The 24,012-nt window shown below is 41.8% G+C and overlaps 1 protein-coding gene across 1 annotated transcript in view; it reads right to left on the bottom strand.

Annotated features, from left to right (window-relative positions):
• Positions 1–2,005: 2,005 nt before the first annotated feature.
• Positions 2,006–24,012, bottom strand: part of OCRL (OCRL inositol polyphosphate-5-phosphatase) — a 35,866-nt gene continuing 13,859 nt past the window's right edge. The window contains exons 12-19 of the mRNA XM_080795181.1: positions 21,134–21,244; positions 20,327–20,492; positions 19,827–20,062; positions 8,191–8,307; positions 7,204–7,288; positions 6,451–6,578; positions 4,624–4,735; positions 2,006–4,443 (exon numbers count right to left, since the gene is read on the bottom strand). Of these exons, the coding sequence (XP_080651307.1) occupies positions 4,322–4,443; positions 4,624–4,735; positions 6,451–6,578; positions 7,204–7,288; positions 8,191–8,307; positions 19,827–20,062; positions 20,327–20,492; positions 21,134–21,244 (1,077 nt within the window). The 3' untranslated portion in view covers positions 2,006–4,321. The remainder of the gene's footprint in view (positions 4,444–4,623; positions 4,736–6,450; positions 6,579–7,203; positions 7,289–8,190; positions 8,308–19,826; positions 20,063–20,326; positions 20,493–21,133; positions 21,245–24,012) is intronic.

The following is a 24,012-nucleotide window of genomic DNA, read 5'->3' as shown; positions in this document are numbered from 1 at the left end:
AGCAGAAGTGGAAACTAGAGGGGGGATTTATCTACAAAGCAGAGAAAGAAGGGCCAGGAACCAGGCACCCAGGGCAGGTCGGAGCAGGACAGGAAAAAGCAAAAGGAGGTGCCTGGGGCGATGGGCAGACTGTAGGTGTGGTTCCTGAGGCTCAACAACAGCCAGGTGTCACATACTAGTGATGGCCGCTTGTTATACATCCTTTAATTTACACCTCAGCCCTACTTCCCAAACGTGCAGGAGAAGGCTGAAATATGGGAGTATAGAAGGTGGCACTGTAGGGTGTCTGTGGTGGAGGGGGAGGGCAGTGGACTAGGCTGAGCGTGGGGTCTGTTATCTAGTTGACATGATTAACGTCAAATGAAAAGACAGAAAGCCTTTGGCAGTTGCGAGACAATCAGTGAAATACAGGGGAGAGCTAAAGGGCGCAGGGCAGCGGCTAACATCTACACAGCACCCACTACATACTGGGCCTGCCACGTCATTTCTTTTTCATTTAATAATGCAGGGCCTGGTAGGCCATGGGAAGTTTGGAGTTTCTTCTAAATGCACTGGGAACTCACTAAGGAGTTTTGAAGAGGGAAGTGAGGAGATGTAGTTAAGTCATCAAAACAAGTGCTAGGCCTGTTCCATTTTATAGGCCAGGAAACTACAGGCTAGCCAATCTAGGGTCACACACAAGGAGGAAGTGGCAGAATCCAGAGCGAAGATCAAACCTCTCTGAGATGAATGGTGGCAAAATGTTAACAGTGGTGAGTTAAGGGTATAGGGTGTTCACTGTATCCTTTTGACTTTTCTGTATGTTTGAAAGATTTTGTAATAAAAAGTTGGAAGAAAGAACTAGGTCTAACACCAAAGTTTAAACTCATTTTTCCCACTCTGGCATGCTGTCACTAACCTAAGTGACCTTGAGTCCCTCCTTGTCCCTTCTAAGCCTGAGTCTGCCTGTGGGAACAATGAGATTGAGTTAGATCACTAAGGTTCTCTCCCTAACACTTGGTGATCCCACTCTGGCTGTGGGTAGCTGTTAATTATTAGGCTACACCAAGAGCCAGGTCATCCACTTGCCCGGTGGTCTGAAAGACCCCAGTGGTTCTCCTGTAACAGCAGCCAGGGTTGCAGTTTGTCACCTCGGAAAGGTCGTCACTGAGGCTGCTCTGCCAACATTGCCTGCTGCTGTGTAAAAACTGCTGGATGTCCGTGGTCTCTGTCCACTGGGGAGAAATCTCTCTCAAAAGGAAACACCTTCCTCTGCCAAGGCTTCGGGTGGGGCTAAAAAAACTGTTTATGACAACACTGAATCAGCACATTCATCAGGGTCAAGCTCATAGACGGAACTGGAAGAGGGCCCTGGTTGCAAAGAAAGCTCCAGCTGAAGACTCTTTGGTCTGAAAGGGAACAGAACCAGAATGGAGATCGGCAGGGGAATAAAAGGCACCATGCTCAAATTAGGGGTTTCCTCTTAAATGTTCAGATTAGAGCCCCCCAAAACTAAATTTATGGACTTTGTCCCCCCAAGAAGTAATAAAGGTTCAAAACTGATTTTCAAAGTTGCAAAATGAATCCTGTGAAAACAGGCTCTTTGTAGGGAATGTCTAAACTGCTGAGGCTATGTTGGCAAGGACATTGGGTTCTCCCAAAATATGTATGTTGGGGTTTGTTGGATTTCTGGGGGTGAGATGATCATGAATCTGACCCAGGGTGACATTTACATGCGTAAAGAATCAACATCTTTTTTTCCTAACGGTGTTATTTTGATGCCTGAATCCCCAGGGTTAAGATAAAATCCTGGGCTGGTCTCTGGAAGCACTGTGAATTCTTTCTTAGCCTCTGAAAATACGTGGCTGCTTCTCCCACCCAAGGGCAAATATACTGAGATTTCTTGTATTTCCCTGTAAGGAAATGACAGAACAGTCACAGCTGTGAGGACCGCAGTCAAGTGGGACCCAGTGACCTAAGCCTCCCTCCTCAGGTCTTCCTTACCAAGATCACACTGATTTTTCACACAACATATATTTATTCAGAAAAAAAATTGCAATAAATTATAATAAAAAAAAGATGACACAAAATACAGAATACCACTAGCAGCTTTGCTTAGTGACCAAGACATTTCTGGGAAATATAAGAATTACAGAGTAAGAATCAGAAAACAGTGAAAGGGAAACTAATGCAATGTCACCATGTGGGTTCGAACCATTTCTTCCCTAAAACAATACAGATGCAGAGTTCTTCTCTACCAGCTGGATCTGAACTCCTTACTTCAGAGCTGCTATGAAATAAATAGCGCATTAGAGTTACTTAGGAATTAGAGGTTGGCTGCTGGAGTAGGCACAGTAGGGGAGCAGATTTCTTACACCTACTCTATTTCTGTCTCCCCTGCCTAAAGATTGTCTCAAACCCTTAATGCTGTATACATCCCAGGGCCAGAGCTGGAAAAACACAGAGGCAGTAAACAAATTTAGTGTGTTTGCCTCAAGAACAAAGAGCTAGGATGCTGCAAACGGTCCCCACCAACCATATCCTTGATGACCCAAAGATCCCAGGTTGGCAATATACTAGACAATGTGCCCAGGACAGGTGTTTCCCTGTCTTTGTGTTACGACCTTGCCCCAGCTTCTATAATCTGCCTCTCCTATGATCACTTTCTGGCCTAGTGGAGATGACAAAAGCATTCTGCTCACAGTCTTTCATTAATGAAATTCTGACCTATCAGATCTGCAGCTACTTGGCACCAGGAACTTGACTCCTAGTTTCATAACTCCAAATCAGGAAAGGGTTTAACCAGTGTATCACAGGATACATGCCCTTTCTTCCCCTACAGAACTCAACTTACGAGAGATGGGGGGAACTGAAGCAGCATTCAGCAGTGGTGTTTCCCCTGGCTCTCTCCTTCAGTGTGCTAAGAGTGTCAAGAGTCAATGCCCAAGACCAGACACAGAGCCCGTACATTAGGCTCCTTGGCTTTAATGTTAATAGTCAAGAATGAGTTGATTCAGGGTGGTTTTAATGAAAGACATCCAGGAAGAAGCCAACTGCATCAGGCAGTTCTGCAGTCAGTGGCTGGTAGCTGGTTTGCCAATCATCACAGAATAATTTAAAAAAAAATGCTGCCCCACAGAGCTTGAGTAAACGAAAAGCTCAGAGGGTTGTCTTGGGTGGGAGAGAAAGGGGCTTCATTGGGCTCACTGCACAGTTTCTTTTACGTAACACTGGATAAGGAGCCATGGGGAGCTGGTCATAGAGCCCAGAGCCAACCCTGGTGAGGGAGGGGGCAACAGCTGCCCCCCGGTATTTCAGGAGACCAGAGAGGAGTTCTAAGGATTATTCACAATACCCTGCTGGGGGAAGGAGCAGTATCGCCAGAGAGGCCCACCTGAGGTCCAGACTGCCTTTTTGACTGTGATGCAAGCATTGCTCTGGAGGTGGATTTCTAAGTGAGGAATGGGTCCCCCAGACAACCAGTATTAGTTCTCATGTAAAATCTGATTAAGAACAGACAGAGATGGTAGAAAGCAGGATCTGTCAAACACGAATATTTTCACTTCTGAAATGCTCAAAGTGCTTCCACTCTGACCGTGATTCTCTCACATCAATGGGATGTCATCTCTAGTAGTCCCTAAACTTCTGCTAGGAAATGTGGTCTGGGACAAGAGGATATGGTTCCACTCAGTGCAGACCCATGAAAAGGCCAATGTTATAGACATACAGATGCCACTGTAGTAGAAATGCACAAATGCATGTCACAACCACATGTAGATGGTTAATTCACTGTTGGGGACATTCGAGGAGTCACTAGCTTCACTCAGACTTCCTTCGACGTAATAGAACTAGTGGAGTGGAGTGCAAAGGGATGATATGGGAGGGGGTCAGGCAAAAGTGCTTTAGACGAAGGACTGCAAACGAGTCTGAGCTACAGCACGTAGTGCTTGTAGACCTAGAACGGGAACATCTCAGAATCTAGGCCTAGGGCGCTAAGGACAATCATGATAGCTGGGCAGGAGGGCAACAAACACATCCCCAGGTAAAGGAGTGTAAATACAGATCCCTTTGCCTTATAAAGAGAGAACACAAATACACCAAAATATGGTACCTTTGGCTTGGCAATATAAGTCTAAAAGTATTTTGCTGTGTAGGATATGGTAAAGGAGCGATTAGGCAACTCTCTTCCTCTTGCACTAGAAACAACCTTTTTATGCCAACAGCCTCAAAATTCTGCAACAGACCCTTCCTGTGGCATGACTTTTCAAATCATTCTGAAATACTTGGTGCCCAAGATCTTCCACCTCTAGAATCTCAGAGAGTACTAAGAGGAAAAGGCTTATTAGTCTTCATCGCTTTCAAGAAATCCCAGAAGGAACTGGATAGCACGTTGACGGTCACTTGGAGTCTGTCTTGCCATAAGGTTGGGTGGAGGCCTTAGGAGAAGACTAGTGAAGAGAGTGGCTAGAGGGTGAGAGAAAGGAAAGGGGAAAAATCTTTGTTAGACACAACCTAAGCAAAGGCTCAGGGACGGGAACTGGGGGACCAGGGGATGAGGGCAGTGGGCCATGTGCCTGGATGTGAAAGCTTTCCCAACCAGCCCGCCCTCCTGCTCATGTTGCTATTCTCATGAAGTACTCTTACCGATCATGTTTTCGCTGACATTGTTGTATTTAGAGAATTTTAAGAGTTCTCGAAGGAATGCCATCAAGTAATGGAAAACATTTCTATGGCATCTTGGAAGCTGGGAAATCACCTGTTTTTAAAAAGAGGAGGGCGGACAGTGAGGAGAACAAGTGAAAGAAAGGAGTAAGAAGAGCTTATAGCTGCCACAGTAGTTTATAATCCAACCCATACAGGATCCCATTCATTTGTCACAACTCTCTTTTATTTCCTCATGACTACCAGAGTACCTGCCAAATGAAAACTTCCAAGTCAGAATGGTCATTCTGTTTGGTCACTGTACACTCGATGACCAGGCCACAGTCACATGTGTGATATGGTCATCACACATTCACACATATACACCACCTCACAAGCAGGTTAGTATTAATCTGGTCTTTTCCATCTCCTCAGACAAGTAGCCTCGGCATCTGCCAAGCTCAATGGTTTTCTCTGTAATGTCATTTAGCATGGATGGGAGCTCCTCTCAATATTTACTAGTCTGATTGAATGGTATTCTCAGCCACTGTGCATCAAAATTATTTCAAGATTGAGGGGCGCCTGGATGGCTCAGTGGGTTAACCCTCTGCCTTCAGCTCAGGTCGTGGTCTCAGGGTCCTGGGATCGAGCCCCGCATTGGGCTCTCTGCTCAGCGGGGAGCCTGCTTCCCCCCTCTCTCTCTGCCTGCCTCTCTGCCTGCTTGTTATCTCTCTCTCTATCTCTCTCTCATATAAATAAATAAAAATCTTTAAAAAAGGGGTGCCTGGGTGGCTCAGTGGGTTAAAGCCTCTGTCTTCGGCTTGGGTCATAATCCCAGGGTCCTGGGATCGAGCCCTGTGTTGGGCTCTCTGCTCAGTGGGGAGCCTGCTTCCTCCTCTCTCTTTCTCTCTGCCTGCCTCTCTGCCTACTTGTGGTCTCTGTCAAATAAATAAATAAAATCTTTTTTAAAAATCTTAAAAAAAATTATTTCAAGATTGAAAACAAACACCAAGAAGGGGCACCTGGCTGGCTCAGTCAGTGGAGCATGCGACTCTTGATCTTGGGGTTGTGGGTTCGAGCCCCACATTGGATGTAGACATTACTTTAAAAAATCTTGAAGAAAATATTTTATTCATGTATTTGTCAGAGAGAGAGAGGGAACACAAGCAGGGAGAGCAGCAGGCAGAGGGAGAAGCAGGCTCGAGGAGCCTGATACAGGACTTGATCCCAGGACCCTGGGATCATGACTGAGCTGAAGGCAGGCACTTAACCAACTGAGCCTTTTAGGTGTCCCTAAAAAAAGAATCTTAAAAGAAAAAAAAACCACCAAGGGGGCTCCGGGGTAGCTCAGTTGGTTACATGTCTGCCTTCAGCTCAGGTCATGATCTCAGGGTCTTGGGATCAAGCCCCGTGGCAGGCTTACCACTCAGCAGGGAGTCTGCTTCTCTCTCTCCCTCTGCCCCGCCCCCTCGCTTGTGCTCTCTCAAATAAATGAATAAAATCTTAAAAAAAAAAACACCATGAAGACAAAAAGGAGAAAGGCTCACAAATGTCACAGATCCTTCCTGGTAATGTCAGCCAGAATTCCATGTATGATCAGCTTCACCAATCCAATGCCAGAGTAGAGGTATCTGCCCTACTCAATAAGCCAACCAGAAAAGTGTGGCAAATATAACAGGAAATAACACAACCTAAAATTTAAGAGTCCCAACTCTCAATGTTGGTGTCCTACCATGAGTGACAGATTCAAACCCATCCTACCATATCTAAAAACTGATTTCTCTATGGGGGCACTTGCCCCAGATATATCCTCAGAGCAGTAAAACTCACCTGTCGGCAGTTCTGGGGATCCTGAGCAGAGTCAAGGCATCGCTGATACAGCTCATAACAGATGACAGGCTCTGGCAGGGCTTCCAGGAAAATGAGCAGTGCTTCAGCCACAGAGTGATTACTGCCAGCTGGATTAACTTAAGTCAAGGGAAAGGGGCTCCAGGAAAAAGTCCACACAGAGACCCGATTTGCTTTCTTCCTCCAGCTCCCTCAGGGACGTGTCCTTCCTATTATTCAGGGCACACTGATCCTAATTGGGATTTGATATTTTATTGGTCCAGGTATGCTGCAGGTGAGTTGTTACAGAATTGACCAAAGACTCTTGGGAGGTTTGGCTCAACTCGAGTCAGGGGAATATGGCGTGCAGAATGACGTTCACACTGGATCAGTCCTTGAAACTAGTCACCAATGTTTCCCATCCTCTTCCATGTCCTAGTGACAACACATGTGGTGGCAGGAGTGATCAAGGGCCTGAAGCAGAACAGTACCAGTGCTGTGGGTCCTATGTTCCATGTTTATTAAAAGTCATTGTTACCTACCCCTTGATTCCTTTCAGTAAGAATCTGAGACAGAGAGAAGTCAAAAGTTCCTGAAAGGAATTGAAAAACAACTGCAGAGTCAATGATTACCTTATAGTAAAAGACAGTTACAACGAAAGTAAAGATGGAAATACAAAACTCAAATGCAGGTGGGAAGGAGAGTTTGATCAAAAATTCTTCATCCTGCTTCCTAAGCCTTTGTCAAAAAGGATACGGATTGTCTCGGGAATGCTAGTATCCAGACAATCAATGATCTGCTGTAACTCCTCCTGCATTCCAGGGGTTTGGAACAGGTCCTCCTACCAGAGAGGTCACAATGAATGGAACAAAGCAAGATAATCAGCCCTAAGGTTCTGAAGACCACCCAGGGATCAAGAGAGTGGCAGGATGCAGATGGAAGGGTAATATGCACACTCATGATTAGGAACAGAGGTGTGATAATGGCATCTTTTCCACTTATCATCTGCATAATCCACATGAAATTTTGTTTCAAACCAGAAAATGATCTTCAAATGTTTTAGCCTGTACTTGAGATGGAAGAGGACTAGATGCCTAGAGTGGGAGATGAGGTGTCCCCACTTCTAGCTCCCTGACAAGTAGAAGGCAGAGTCCAAAGAGCTGAACCGCATTCAGATACTGATACTAGGGAATGCTAGGGCAGGGTTAAATGGCATGCCCGTACCAAACCTTGCCTTTGAGTTCTATTACTCTTCGGTAGGTAAGAAAACATTTTCCTTCAATTTAGTCCCAAGAAATTTCTCTATCTGGGGGGTTGGGTTGGAGGTAGCTAGCATTTTAGATAGGATTAAGAAAAGAAAACCAAATTAAAGAAATGGGCTTGAAGTTTGCTTTGGACTTTAAAATCTGCAATGCCTACATGAGACCCGGAAGCAGGCCTTACAGACTGAGGTACACAGCGGTCCAGGGAAAAGTCTGTGTAGCCAGTAGACAGGCGTGCTTGGTTTGGGCCTGGCTCCACCATTACACTTATGCTGTGGTCTTAGTTTAATCACTTAGTTTGCAGGCTTCAAGTCTCATATCTTTAAATAAGGATACTTCCATCTGCCCAGATGACCCAATAGTGCTGCTCTGTGAATGTAGCTTGGAAAAGTTACAAGCCCTATTCTGACATGAGGTATTATCATTTCCTACCAGATTCACACACCTTCCAAAGTTGCAGGGCAGGCCCACAGTCACTTACCTGGTGACAGGCGTATTTAAATAAGTGATCTACCAGAAGCCAGATCTCCTTGGGGACCTGAAGGGGTCTCTCGCTGGCACCTTCATCCAAGGGAACCATCTGCAGAAGGGATTTCTCCTAATAGATGAAAAAGGAGATCAAAGAGTTCTCAGTAAAAACTTCTGTAACTTAATCTCCTTCATATTCTGCTTATGTAGGTACAATGTGATCTTCATAAGATTTTTCATTTTTTTTTTCTTCCTGGGGACACCCCTGGTCAGAAGGCACTTGATACGGATTCCCACAGTTAAAGGATTTCCTTCCTCTTCTAGATGCTTAACAGTGAAGCATTCCATTTGGGTTTATTATGTTCATCACATGGGTGCCGGGTGCACTGTGTACTGTAAACCCTCTCAGGGTGACGTGAAGAACGAGCGCTACAGCAGTACGGGCACAGCGGAGTGCGCAGGCTGCCCAAGACCTGGGGACCGTTCCAGCACGGCAGCCTATACAGTCCTCGGAGAGGGCAAGTTTTTGTTGACTTTTAACCTACGATTCTCTCAGGTCTTACCACAAATATTACAGTTTTCACTGCTGATTTAAATGAGGCTCTCTGGTACTCAGAAATTAAAGACAATTCTCCACATTACACCTACATTCATGAATATTTCAGGCTCAATGGAAGGTCTAATCTTAAGGCACTAAAACTCATAACCCTTAAGATCCAAAAATAGTAAACCAAATACAGCACACCAAGAGCCAGAAATACTGTGAACAGTTCAGCGTCTGAGTCCAGAAGTTATTCTTTATATTAAAAACTCAGCAGAGATTTCTCAGGGCTGTGACCTTTTTCATGTATCTTCTACTTTCTTAGATTCTCCTGAAGGAATCTAAGAGAAAAACCCAAAAGTGACAACCAAATCTGAACTTGTAAATGGCTGGGGAAATAAACTCAATTATCTTATGTTTATATAGTCAAATAGAAATTACATTAAAAAGTGTCTGCAACAGATTAAAAGTCATATGAAAGCAGCCTTCAGAAAAATCCTAGTGGAGAAAATGGTGACCATTTTTTTGGATCTTCTCCCCCTTTCTCTAACTCTGGCGTAAGGTTATATATTGTGTACTTCCAAGTTTAGGAAACTCTGTACATTCTATCCCCAACCCCCAACCACGTTGCTTTATGGAAAAAAAAAAAAGAAGTGCTTCACTGCTTCCAGAGACTGTGTATACTAGAGCAGAGCTGAGGGCTCTGCTTAACATTATGTTCTTCAATAAGCACTGGTGACCTTTTAAAGCTGCTGTACCTTTCTAAGAGAATGAGGAAGAGAAAAGAGCATGACATTCCGTTGCTGTTTAAAATCTAATTTCTTCACATTCATTTTGCTTCCTTTCTTTTTTTCCCTGGGATTCTATCACTTGATATTCATGTTCCATGTAGCTGCCAGAATTTCTACCAGTGGCTCATCCACTAACTTCTTTCCAGTTGCTAGTATTAAATCCAGGCAGACACATGGTGTCTGAACCAAAGCACTGTCCATAATGCACTCTGGTCATTTTCTGAACCAAATGCAACACATGTATAGATTTAGCAGATGCCTCCAATATATAAGTTATTCAGCACTGATTCATGTACTTTTTAAAAAATTCGACATCCAACTGACGCTTTTCTTGCACTAAGGCATTAAGGCAATACAAGGCAATTTCATCTCACTGTCTGAGATGAAAAGACATTATGGCCCGCTATTAACAAGGAAGGGCTGGAAAGCAGAACCGCCTCAATCCTTAGCAGTTTAAAAAGGTTAATAAAATGCCAGTAGGTTATATACATCATTCACTATGCATTTTCAAAATCATGTGTGATAATATGAAATGTCGTATTTGTGTCTCTAAAGTCTAGAGAAAGATCATGCACAAGAAACAATACTTTCTCACGTCCACAAATTATCCTGAATTCTAATTTTCAAAGGGAAATCAGGCACACTTTGTTTTCTTTCAATGAGACACATGTGGTGCCTGATAAGCCCACAGTTTGAAACCATAGTGCTAAAAACTAAGGCAGAAAATAGTATACCATCCCCATTATCAAAACGCATTAAACTCCACCAAATGGGGAGATCACATTACATACTATGTGACAGTGCTTTAAGAATGTTTTTCAAGCCCACGTTTCTCTACTGGATAGGCCTGTATGGAGCCAGACACCCTCCAGCCTGAACATGGGAGGTGGCCCAGCACTGCACGACTGCTTTACTAGCTTCCTTCACTAGGTATTCAGGAGACCTGGGTTCTAGTCCCCTCTGCCCCACACCCCTGATGTCAGGAACAGTAGGACTTCAGTGAGTGTTTCAACCTTCCTGGGCCTTGGTTGTCCTGTCTATTAGAATGGAGAAAATACCTTACCCTGTCTGAAGGCAGAGCGCTAGACCAGATGATCCCTTATGATCTCGTGCAGCTTGAGGATTCTGTGCTGTTTCTTAACCATATACCTATGTATTCTTTTAGTAATTAACCATTATTGTCACCAACTCCAAACCATTCTTAATGCGACAGAAATCCAATTCTGGTTTTACTATCATTGGAAATGGAGGACAGCTAAGCAGTGCCCTCCTTCACTTCATGAACTTGTAGATATATCAAGACAGCTCTTTAGTTATTTCTCATTTTAAACATACAAATCTGGAATTTGAGTCCTATTACTTTTATGTACTGGGTCTCAATGGTTACCAGTGCAACAAAAATCTTTTCTATGCTTCAGACATACTTAAAGACAGCTGGTAGGACTTTGGTGGATTCTCATGGAGCCAGAAGACTCTGATATGGGAAAGACTAGGGACAAATTCTAGGGACAACAGTTAACTGTTAACCAAGCACAGGAAACACATAACCACCAATGGATTGCATTACCTTTTCTAGGAAGCTGTCTTCTTCCTGAGAGCAGAGCAGGAAAAGAAAGTCATTGACAGACAGAAAATTATTTGAATTAATTTACAGAATTAGAAACAGATCAGTATTATTAGAACTCACTAGCTTACTAGATACATACACTTTAAACAGATTTAAATTTTTCAAATAAATCATTATTGTTGAAAATGGAACATGTTCTCCTATGTAAAAGTTCTCTATTATACATATTAAATTTTCATGCAGTTTATTGAGATTATCACTCAAGAAACATACATGCACAGTCCTAGACTTTTGTGTCCCTTGGCAGCTGCCAGCTGACCTGGCCAAATGCCCAGTGGTGGCTCCTTTCCACATGCTGCTTGGAGCCAGGCCCTGCTGCTACACAGTGCAGCTTCTTACCTCATCCTAATGCTACCCGAAGGACGAATGTGAGTCCAACAGTGGCCATTCAGAAGGAGACAATCGGCTTCTCTCCTCTCTACTGCCATTCCTCTCACCTTAGTTGGTCCCCTAAGCAGTATTCCACACTCTTTTCCCTAGCCCTATACCTACTCCCCTCTTCAAAGGATCTGAGAATCCCCAAATATGGAGGCCCATCTGAATTGCAAATTTATTTCATTTCAGACTTTGTGGACCAGAAGACCCATCATTAACCCCTATCATGTTTTCTTATAATGTATAAGATGAAAAAGAAGCAAAGGAAAGGGAAGAAGGCACCTTTTTAATGGTCTCTGTCTTTTGTGCTCTTATTACAATCCAGTAACGAGCACTACAACAATAACTACTGCCACCATTTAGTGGGCACTGCCTAACGTGCTCATGTACAGTGTCATTTAGTCTGCACAGTGTGCAAAGTAGGTATTATTCCCATTTTATAGATGAGTAGGCTGAGGCTCTGAGAGGTTAAATTATTGCCCAAGGTCATACTACTAGGTATTAAGTGGCAGTATCAGGATTAGAACTCAGGTCCGATGGACTCTATAATCATTACCACCACGGTCTCCTACACAACTCAAAAAGTACAATTTGGCTGCTTCCTAGGCAGAGAGGCAGGGGAAAGCTGTGAAAAAGACAGTGAGAAACAAAGCACCATGGTTAGCGGAGAGAGCACTGGCACTGGTGGTAGACAGTCCTGGGTTCAAATCTTTGTTCTGCCCCCAATTAATTTTGTACAGACATTAGGCAAGTTACTCAACTTTGTAAAGCCTCAGTTTCCTCATCTCCAAAACAGAGAGAATAATATCTCCTTTGTAGGGTCAAGGAGGCAGCCTAAAATCCAGGCATGTTAAGGCAGTGGTAGCGCAGTGTATGAGCACTTCCTGGCCACTGCCAACTGGAATCCTCCCAATTCTGCCATAGGCCACCAAGAACCTGAGTATAAAACACATTTCTCAGGTCTGACAGTAAAAGAAGTCCTGATCTTACTATGAAAGATGTGCAGGAGACTGGAGGCGGGGGAGTATGTGTTCCCTGTTCCAAATAGCAATGTTAAGTGCATTTCCCCCAAATGACTGTTACAGATATGGTGGGTAGATATTTTAGTATTATTAGATACATTATGAATTAAACAGGCTCCTGTAGGTTTACCTATACTTCTAAATACCACATATGAGATAAAAATCATCAGAGTAATATTGCTTCATAAAATATATGATATTTATAGTATTGTAATTACAATATTTTTTAATTTAAAAGTTAAATTCTGAGTGCCAAATACCCAATTTAACACAATTTTGGAGAACAACCTTTTTAAAAAATTTAGGACTATTTATTAAGAAATTGTAAAACCTGCCTAACAGACTTCTCTATTTTTCCTTCCATGAATACATGCCACATGACATGATGAGTAAAATTAGGCAGTTCTCATATACTAACCTGTTAAATCAGGCCCTCAAAGAAGTTTTCTTCAAGCAGTGACCATCTACTAGTGCAATGCATGTTTTGGGGGAGTGTTGGTGGGGGCGGGGGAGGATGAAAAATGAGGCTATACAGAAGAAAACGATATGGTCCCTGACTTGGGTTTGCAATTGAGTTGGGGTAAGAAGTCCCAGAATTTATAGCCTGATATTGTTATAATTCACAAATATGGGTTCTCAATAAATGGTTAATAGGAAAAACAAACAAAACAGGGGTTCAAAGGAAGGAGATGGCTTTCAGATGGGGCGATCAGGGGACTTTTTACAATGGAGACGGGACCTAACTAGCCCTTAAAAGATTCATAGGATTTTAAAGAGTGCAGATGGGGTCGGGACACTACAAGTGGAAGAGGCGGAAATAAACACAGGTTCAGAGAAGGTAAATCCCAAGGTGAAAGTAGGGAAAAGTCGGTCATCTGTTCTGCAGGAAGCATGGGGGGGGGGGATGCTGAGAAAAGTAGTGGGAAACAAATATGAAAAGCAATGTTGAAGTCAGACTTTGGGGGAACTTGAATGACAGGTAAAGCAATATGGATTGTATTTAGCAGGCACGAGCAAGCTGCTGACTACCTTTAAGGAAGTCATAGGCCCCAAAGCTGTATTACAGGAAGATCAGTCTGACAGCCCTGAATAGGAAAAATGAAAGGGTAGTGATAGAGGCAAAGGGAATTGGTTTTGTTGTTATTTTTTAAAGACAGAGTGAGAGAGAATACACAAGCAGGGGGAGCAGCAGGCAGAGGGAAAAGCAGGCTCCTGCTGAGCAAGAAGCCCAACTCGGGACTAGATCCCAGGACCCTGGCATCAAGATCTGAGCTGAAGGCAGCCGCTCAACCAACAGAGCCACCCGGACGTCCCAAGGCAAAGGGAATTCTTAAAAGGCTATCAAGGTAGGTCAAAAAGAAGTAAACACTTTAACAATGGGAAAATAATATATTTTTTAAATGAATGGATTAAAGAGAAAATTCTGAAAGAAGAATCAAAAGGACTTTGATTAGATACTGGTGGAGAAGCAGCACATTTACACTGAGAGTTTACTTCTCTGGCTATAGGCATATAGTAGATGTAAATAACATTTATCTTAACACTAGGCTTGATTCTGAAAATAGAAACACCACTTAGCCTCCACTCAAAAACAGCACACTCCTAAGGTAGTCCTAAGGTTGCTGATAATCACTTGGTTCAACTGACCTGCCCACTCTGCAAAAGGCTGTGTGTTGCTCACATTTAAAAAAGGAACCTAGGGGCTCCTGGGTGGCTCAGTGGGTTAAGCCTCTGCCTTCGGCTCAGGTCATGATCTCAGGGTCCTGGGATCAAGCCCCGCATCAGGCTCTCTGCTCAGCGGGGAGTCTGCTTCCCTCCCCCCCTCTGCCTGCCTCTCTGCCTACTTGTGATCTCTCTCTCTGTCACATAAATAAATAAAATCTTTAAAAAAATTCAGATTCATGAAGATCTAATATTAAAAAAGGAACCTAATTCAGGATTCCCCAGTGGGGCAACCATGACATGCTACAAATGCATTGCAAATCATTATTCACTCCAACATTCACCCATAGAGGAATTTTGCCAGTTGTAAATGCAGTTAAAATAATGTAAAAGAGTCACTCAGAGGCAGATTCAAATTTAAAAATAAAAAGCAGAAAACTGAATGGATATCAAAGTGCTAGAAAGGATCAGTTCCTATAAACTATAAAGAGAAGAAACACAAACCATATACCTAACAGGATAAGGAATGAGAGGTTGGATCAGTAAGACGAAGTAAACACCTAGTGAAAAGATCACTAGGGACGAATTAATTACCAAGCTGTTATTCTTGTTATTTCAAACTTTGATACAGTTCTCCAAATAAACATGTCCCCAAGCAAATACAGTCTGTCCACCCATCCTTCAACCTTTCTTGTCTCTGTATCTACCAGCAACACCTTTAACCAGATCTGGTAAGTTCAAACCTGGTCTCTCCATTAGTCCAATCTATAAGCAACACCAGACGATTCCTCAAAATATGTCAACTTACAACCTCATACTACTCATGAAAGGCTTCTGATAGTTGTAGATGCCCTGTGGCTCCAGCACAAACTTATCTGTTGACTTCGAGATTCTATCCCCTGCTCCCAAACCACCCCAACAGCCTCACCTATTCTTTTCTTTAATCTTCACTCTTCCCAGGGAAATCTTACTATTTTTCATATATGGTCTTTTTGTTTTCACCTTCTAACATTTATTCATCATGTCCATTATACCTGGAAGAACCTGCTCGCCCAATATGTTAATACATATTTCTTTAGTACTTGGACTTGACTCAAAATACGTCTATGATGAACCCCAAATCACTGTTCTAGTCCACTTTATTCTTTTTTTTTTAAAGATTTTATTTATTTGATAGACAGAGATCACAAGTAGGCAGAGAAGCAGGCAGAGAGAGAGGGGGAAGCAGGCTCCCTGCTGAGCAGAGAGCCCAATGCGGGGCTCGATCCCAGGACCCTGAGATCATGACCTGAGCTGAAGGCAGAGGCTTAACCCACTGAGCCACCCAGGTGCCCCTAGTCCACTTTATTCTTATGTGCTGAATTTGTTTCTAGTTATGTTAATGTTACATAAATCAAATTTTCAAAAAGCCAAAATAGGCTGGTTCTGACATTGATCTTTATAGAAATTAGCTGGTCAATCAATAAGCTTTTATAGCATATAAGGCTTGAGTAAATGGCATAGGAATCTATTAATACAAATTACAAGCTCCACAACTCTCATTCTAAATGCCTTTCCAAAATATTGATTTACCAAACACATTGGACATCAGCTAGTAAAGGTAGCTAATGTTCAGATTACCTTTAACCAAATTCCCTATTAACTTTGATTTAGAATTTAGCCATATTGTATACATAAACAAACTTTCATCACCACTAAATTACAGTCCCTGCATAAACTCCATAATACTTTGTATTCAATGTGTAATGAATAAATATTGATGACTCCAAGCTAGTTAATATGCTAGTTAATAAACCAGAAAAAAATCTATCTTTATTCTGGAAAAGAATAAAGAAAATTACAAATAAATTCTCCTCTGTTTGCCATTTGTGCTAATTCCAACTATGCTAGTAGTGGCAAAGTCACTGTCATTGAGAAGGGCAAGAAGAATGAAAAGGACTTGTGCCAGTTATTTCACTCCACATTTGGCAGGAAAAGGGTGTGGCACAACAATCTTTCTGAAATAGTACATGGAAAGTCGACGTAGGCACTGAACTCATTTCTGGTTTCACCAAAATTTTAAAGTAAATAATATAATAGAGGATAATAGGTATCATTATTAATAGCATCATCTCACAGGATCTGAAATATCATTCTGGGTCTTGGGACAAATAGGAACAAACATAAGAAAGCATTGCAGAAGGTCAAAATCAAGTCAAAACAGAGTGGGAAGATAATACAAATGGGGTACAGATAATTTTAGATTTCTTGTTTATTGCCCTACACTAATATGGACAACTTCTTCATCAATGAGATACAGGAATTTAATAATACCAAAATGTGACAGGCTGTGGAAAGAAATCAGAACCCTATATTCTGCCTTCAGCTCAGGTCATGCATGATCCCAGGGTCCTGGGATCAAGTCCCACATCAGGCTTTCTGCTCAGCAGGGAGTTGGCTTCTCTCTCTCTCCTTTGTGCACCCCCCACTCTCTCAAATAAATAAAATCTTTTTAAAAGGAATCCTATATTCTACAAAATTAAAAGAATAAACAGGGACCACACACATATAATTTAATAAGAACTCAGAATTTCATAATGAAAAAATTAACGGGGTTCTATTTTTTTAAACCTTGAATCATTTGTGCAGGAAAAGGGCTTCCTACAGACCCATTAACTCCACTAAAGATTTTGGCTACTTCTTATCCATGGTCAAACAATGAATTACCTGAATATTTTAAACAAAATAAAACACTTTCACGCTGGTTGAGCCTCCTTCCAGTCATTCTATTTAAAACAGGACAATTACAACAAAGGGTATCATAATGCCACTGCCAACTTGGACCAAAAATAAAACTAGTTTCCGGATTATAGGAAATAAAGTGAAAGGAGGGAGTATGAAAGGATTAAATTTAAACAGTTACCAAGAGGAAACAGACAAATTTAGGAAATGGTGGATCCTTGACTGGGTGACTGTCCTGGACTCTTAAATAAAAGTCAATGTCATTAAAGAAACAAAAGGGGAGAACTGTTTTACTCTAAAAGAGAGTGCAGGGGGGCACCTGGGTGGCTCAGTGAGTTAAGCCTCTGCCTTCGGCTCGGGTCGTGATCTCGGGGTCCTGGGATCGAGCCCCACATCGGGCTCTCTGCTCTGCGGGGAGCCTGCTTCCTCCTCTCTCTCTCTCTGCCTGCCTCTCTGCCTACTCATGATCTCTGTCTGTCAAGTGAATAAATAATAAAAATCTTTAAAAAAATTGTTAAAAGAGAGTGCAGGGGCGCCTGGGTGGCTCAGCTGTTAAGTGTCTGCCTTATGCTCAGGTCATGCTCCCAGGTCGGGCTTCCTGCTCAGTGGGAAACCTGCTTCTCCCTCTGCCCTACCTCCTCCCCCACCACCGGCACCACTGCTTGTGTTCCCTTTTTCCGCTGTCTCGCTCTCTCTGTGTCAAATAAATAAATATTTTTAAAAACAAACAAACAAACAAACAAATAAAAAATCGGGGGTGCCTGAGCGGCTCAGTGGGTTAAAGCCTCTGCCTTCGGCTCAGGTCATGATCCCAAGGTCCTGGGATTGAGCCCTGCATCGGACTCCCTGTTCAGTGGGGAGCCTGCTTCCCCCTCTCTCTCTGCCTGCCTCTCTGCCTACTTGTGATCTCTGTCTGTCAAATAAATAAATAAAATCCTTAAAAAAAAAAACAATCTGCCTTCAGCTCAGGTCATGATCTGGGGGGCCTGGGATAGAGGCCTCTGTCGGGTTTCCTGCTCAGCTGGGAGTCTGCTTCTCCCTCTGCCCCTGCCTACCCCACTTGTGCATGCTCTCGTTCTCTCAAATAAATAAATAAAATCTTTAAAAAAAATAAATAAAAGAGACTGCAGAGACGTCACCAAAGGTATTATACGAACCCAGATGAGATTTTGGCTTCAAAAGCTATCAAAAAATTCTTGAGACAACTGGAGAAATTGAAATGTGGAGTGGCTAGTTTTCTTAGGCATAATAATGGTATTGTGCTTATAAAGAAATTGTCTTTTTTCTTAAGAGGCAGGCTAACATGTTCACCAGTAAAGTGACACATCACTTCATTTCAAATGGTACGGCAGAAAAGAAAAAATACAGATCTATATCTATAAGGAACATGAATGTTCACTGTATTGTTCTTTCCATTTTTCTGCATATTTGTCACTTTCATAATTAAAAGTTGGGGAAAAGAAAGCTGGGAAATGGTGTTTGGGATGGAGGGAAGGAGGCAGGGAAAAAAGGGGAAACTTCATTTGGAATATATCCTAAATGGTGAAATACTCAATTTGAAAGACAGAATATAGTGGTAAAAGAGAAAACAAGTATTGTAAGAAATAACAGAATGTAAGGATGTGAATTTCTGAAGAAAATGGTTCTCTCTCAAACAGAGGTAATACACCCAGTCATGAGGGCTCTAGGGAAACAAGTATAATTCCAAGAAAGAATGCTGGGACTGGACTCAAGTGTTTTAATCTACCATCTGAGTCATAGCTAAAACAATTCTATGGCAACAGAACAGATCACACTCAGACAAGCCAGCAGCCTGCCCGCTGGTCTGGCCCTCCTTGCTAGATGATAAAATCACTGCTCTGGCGAGGCTGAAAGGATCAACACGATTACTAATAGAAATGATAAAGTATGGCTGTCACATCACCTCATTTTCTTTTTTTTTTTTTTTACATCACCTCATTTTCTTTGGTAAAAGACCAAAAGTATGCTTTTATAGCCCGAAGAGGTCTGCACTCTTCAGGTGCAGGAATATTTTCATTTAGAAGAAAAGTTCTTAATAGGATGAACTTGTTACTAAATCAGTTTATGTTACTGAAGATAAGCGTTTCTTCCATAAGGAAACTGATATTAGAGCTTGGAATCAGGGAGGGGAAATCCTACTCCTTCCCTTTGTTAAGTGTGTCCCGATGAACATGCCGCAAACTTCAGGGCACATTATAATCATCCAGAATGCTGATAAAATGCAGGTTCCTAAGCCCTGCGCCCTGTGACTGTGATTCTATTGCCAGAGGTGAGTGGGGGTGGGGAGAGAATGTGTACTTGTTCGAGGACCCCTGCGGGATTCTGAGGCAGGTACTCCGAAGTTCACTTATAGGTCTGGGCTGCAACACGCAGCCAAGTTTGGGATTAGATATGATGATACAGTGAGGAGTTATTAGACTAGGAATCAAAAAGTCTGGGGGACAGACTTGTCACTAACTTATTCCACTTTGGGCAAGTTCTTGTCTTCGTGCCTCAGCTTTCTCATGTGTTTAATGAGGATAATACTGCTGCCCCCAATTACTGTATCTTGCATACACGCTAATATATACAAGAGTGACTTAGAGTAGGAAGAGCGTAACAAATAAGCATTAGATCTTTGAGAAGGGAGCCTTTAATCTAATTCAGTGAACTTAGTATTACACATTATATTCCTGACAAGAGCCAATTACCGATTGCTCTCTTCGCTTTCCTTTTAGGCTTAATCTAATGCAAGTAGTGCCAGAGTAAAGTGACATTCTTGCTCTTATTTATCACCTGACAATTCCCCCAACCCCGACCAAAGAGAAAGCACAGAGACAATGAGGATATCCCTTAAGTATTATGAAAATTACATCTAGAGGAGGTTCCATGTCTTAGAATCTTTCTTACCAAGTCTATGAGTTTGGTGACGGGAACTTCTCGGATTGGTCTTTTCATTCGGCACAAAGCCTCTAAGGATGTACCAAAACAACTTGGGAGGTAATTTCCACTAATGGTCAAGAAGTAATCTTTGCCTCGATCCAGGTGAAGGACTAGAATATCTTCAATCTTATCTTCCCCTGAATTCAGGATGGTCACAGAGTCTTTGCTGACATACACATCAAGGGAAATGTCCACAGTCTCATCTGAAATTTAAGAAATGACACATGGTAACAGAAACTTCTGATGGAAGAGCAAAAGGGAGATGAGAACCAACAGAAGTAGTGTCCTCTAAAAAATCACCAAGTGATGGAGGAGACATTGGACACACAAAAGAGGTCTCCCCAGTATAATGACAGTGAAGGTAAGAGACATGTGGTTAGAAAACAAGAAGTTAAACAAAGGGAGGCATGGGAGTCATGGGGAGATGGTACATTGCAAGCAGAGACAATGGGAAAGGGACAACTCACTTGGCTCCAAGTAGCCCTCAAAAGGTTCAGCCCGAAGCCATGGCTTGCAGTACTGGCTGTCATTAAGTTTAGGGATGAAAGAAAAATGGCAGGGAACCTGTCCATTGTTGCTGATCTGGAACTTCTCCTTTTGTAGTTGCCGAAACTTCACATTTTCAAACACAAACTGGGGAATAACAGACAGACACAAACATGCATCACTAGTAGGGGGAGTATGTCAGTTGGATTATTCCATAGAGAATATGAATAAAGAATAAAGTAATTATTAACCAGGTGTGCAACTGCTGTATGCATTCACCAGCTGAGCCAGCTGGACAAGATGCCCTCTCATTTCCTGTTGTATTCACACCAGCAGAGGAAGAATTACACAGCTCTTACTACTTTTCCAGGCTTATTCTAATGGTTCCTGAGAACCTAAGACGGTAACCCAACCTTGGGTCAGGACATCCATCCCATGACCAAGTAAGCCCTGGTTCCTGACATATGAATTAACCAGCGCAACTCTGAAATATTAAATAAGAGCAGCTAACATCTGAGGGCGTACTTCATGCCAGGCACTGTTTTAAGAGCGTCACACATATTAACTCATGTAATCCTCACAACCACCCCTTTACCAGAAAAGGAAACTGTGGCTCTCAGAGAGTTACACAAATGCCTCTAAATGACAGTGCTGGAATCACGGGAGGCAGTTTGACTCTAGCACACACGGTTTTCACCACTTTGCTGTGCTGCCTCCTCTACCAAACATGGTTTCCCCCAAACTAACCACAATGGCAGTAGATAGGGAAGCCATGTATTTTTGCTCACCTCCCTCCTGCTGAGTTCTAAGGAAGGAAGGAAGTCATTTTCCATCCTGTCCATAATCCGTACAATATCTTCAAACACTTTCCGATACCTCCGTTCATCCACAACCTTCACCTGAAAGAAAACAAACCCTCTTTTCAGTCTTACATGCTCCTAGTTCATCTTCCCTTGAGATTACCTAATAATTTAAAATGGGTTGTTACAGCAATCATTTAAAATAAACTGTGGTGCAAACAACATCCTCAAACACTTTCTGAAATACCGCTCCATCCACAACTTTCACCTCAAAGAAAACAGATCTTATTTTAGTCTTGTGTGCTCTCAGCTTGAATCTAAGAGTCTTTTTTAAAAATGTCACTAAAACAAATATAAATTAAAGTAAGCATTACAGCATACCCACTTTATCGTAAAGGTATGGTTAATTGGTTAACTTCCTGGAAAAGTCAAACCTCTGTACTAAGAAGCTTGGCAGTAATGTTTGGGAAGAACATTTTCTTGCTCCACTGTTATTTGGTGGTGAGGGAAATGTGACAATTGTGGTAGAAATTATTTCTTGCATTGCAGAAAATAAGTGTCAAAACATACCTAAGTACTGTTTCTAGTAATGATCACAAAGTGTTGAAACAGCGGAAAAAATGATTAAACCATTTAATTCTATTAGTTGCTATGCACAATGCCAAGAATCATAACGTCAACACACAGATTATATAATGATAAAGGCATGTCAGTAAATAGATCCTATGGCCATTTTAGAAAATAGCCAATACAAAATGCCCTAGATTAGAGTAAAAGCATGATAACGGACAAACAAATCATCTCAACTAATAGATCAAAAAACATCTCCCACAGCACATTCAGGCTTCCTGATATAGTTGTGTTTTTTTTTCACTATTAAAACGTCATACAAATCAATGCCAAAAATGAACATAATTAACATAGCATTTTAACTTATTGAAGTCCCAGTTTCTTTTTAGAATAGGAAACTTTACAAATTCAACGTCAAAAAAAAGGACTGATGCATGTAGAAGTTATAAATCAAATGTGGAAAATAAGAGCATCAAAGCTGAGCCAAATATCTCAAAGACTGGGAAGGTTTTATGTATCTAAACCATAACACTTAGAAAACTGAGGAGCAGGCAATCACTAGTGTCACCAGCATCCACACTATAGTGTTAGGTTAAGAGAAATTTTATACTTTTAAAATATTTTTATAAAATTTTGCAACTTGTTTTTTATAAGGTATTTTACATGTGTCATCTTTTCACAATAACCTGCAAAGCTACCCAAGCAAGTATTATTCTTCTGATCATTGAATAGATCGAGATACAAAAAGATCAACTAAGTTGCTCCCTGCCACAGTTAATACCAGAAGTTGTATATGGACCTCTACTGCCAAGACCCTTTCCAAAATACCAGCTACCCAACAGGATTAATTCAGGTAGGTCTTAAAAATACAGATGCCTTGGCCTACTGCAGTTTTTAAAAGCTCTCTATGCAATTTCTATGTCCACCAAAGTCAGAACTAATGCAACAGATCCCATTACCAAGTACCAGGGTCAAAACCCAATCTCAGCCTAATCTCAGCTAGCCCACAGCAAGTCTTCTAAAGTTAACTGGCCATTGAGCACTTGGTTCCTTTGTTAACAGTCACTGATGACAGTGGTGGTAAAAATATAATGTGTTTTTTAAACCCTCTAATCATAGCATCCCCAAGAATCCAAAATATGGGGTGGTTACTAAGTAAAATTTAAAATCTTTCCTCAGTGGGTTATCATGATCATAACCCTTAATGGCACATCAAGGATAATGAAGGGGAAGAAAACATAGAATGTAATCACCACCTGATACACCCACTTTAGAAAAGGAAATTACCAACAAAATTAGGAATTAAGAATGAGCTAGATGATCAATGAGCAAGATCTTTCTGCAGTGACATGGGTAGCTCTCCAAGACACACTACTGAATTTTTTTTTAAAAGCAAGCGCAGACTAACATATACAGTATGAGACCATCTATAATATTTGCACCAACACATAGAAAAATACTCTATTGTGTATGGGTCAGCAAAAAACATATGGAAAAGTCTAGAACTGTGCTGTTCAAGATAATAGCCAAAAGCCACATTCGGACATTTAAATATACATTACTTCAAATTAAATAAAACAGAAAATTCAGCTCTCTCAATCATACTAGCCACACTTCAACTGATCCAGAGCCACCTAAAGTTAGCAGTACTGTACTGGACAGTATAGATCTGTAACATTTCCATCATCACAGAAACACCTACTGGACTGTGGTCTATAAAGATATAAATTCATAATGGTAGTCGGCCTGGCTGGGAAGTGGGGCTTTTGGGCAAAGGTGGGAGTGTGGGATAGAACAGGGATTGAAGAACTCCAGACTTATCTGTAAATTTTGCTTACATTTTCTTTTATTTTAAAGAAAAAGCACTTTTGAATTCCTGTGCAATTTAAGTAGTATTAAAAACTAGAAAGGTAGACCTTTATTAAAGATACACAAAAATACACAGGAAGCATGGAAATTTTTTAAATATCCTGCTGGGAGCTCTGGATTAATATGTGTGGAATATTACAAATATTCCAAAGTTCTGAAAAGAAATATAAACAAAAAAGCCAAGCATAGCTGATTAAACCAAAAAGGTTAGTGTCTGGGGAAAGACATCCTTTTAAAAATGGATCAAGAGAGGGAGGGCAACTGGGTGCCTCAGTAGTTAAGCGTCTGCCTTCTTGGCTCAGGTCATGATCCCAGGGTCCTGGGATCAAGCCTTACATAGGGCTCCCTGCTCACAGGGAGCATGCTTCTTTCTCTCTCTCCCTCTCGTATTCCCTCTCTTGTTGTCTCTCTGTGTCAAATAAATAAAT

Source organism: Martes martes, assembly GCF_963455335.1.
Source record: "Martes martes genome assembly, chromosome: X".
NCBI lineage: Eukaryota > Metazoa > Chordata > Mammalia > Carnivora > Mustelidae > Martes > Martes martes.
Note: the sequence above shows the minus strand (reverse complement) of the source record. Positions and strands in the feature narration are given on the sequence as shown.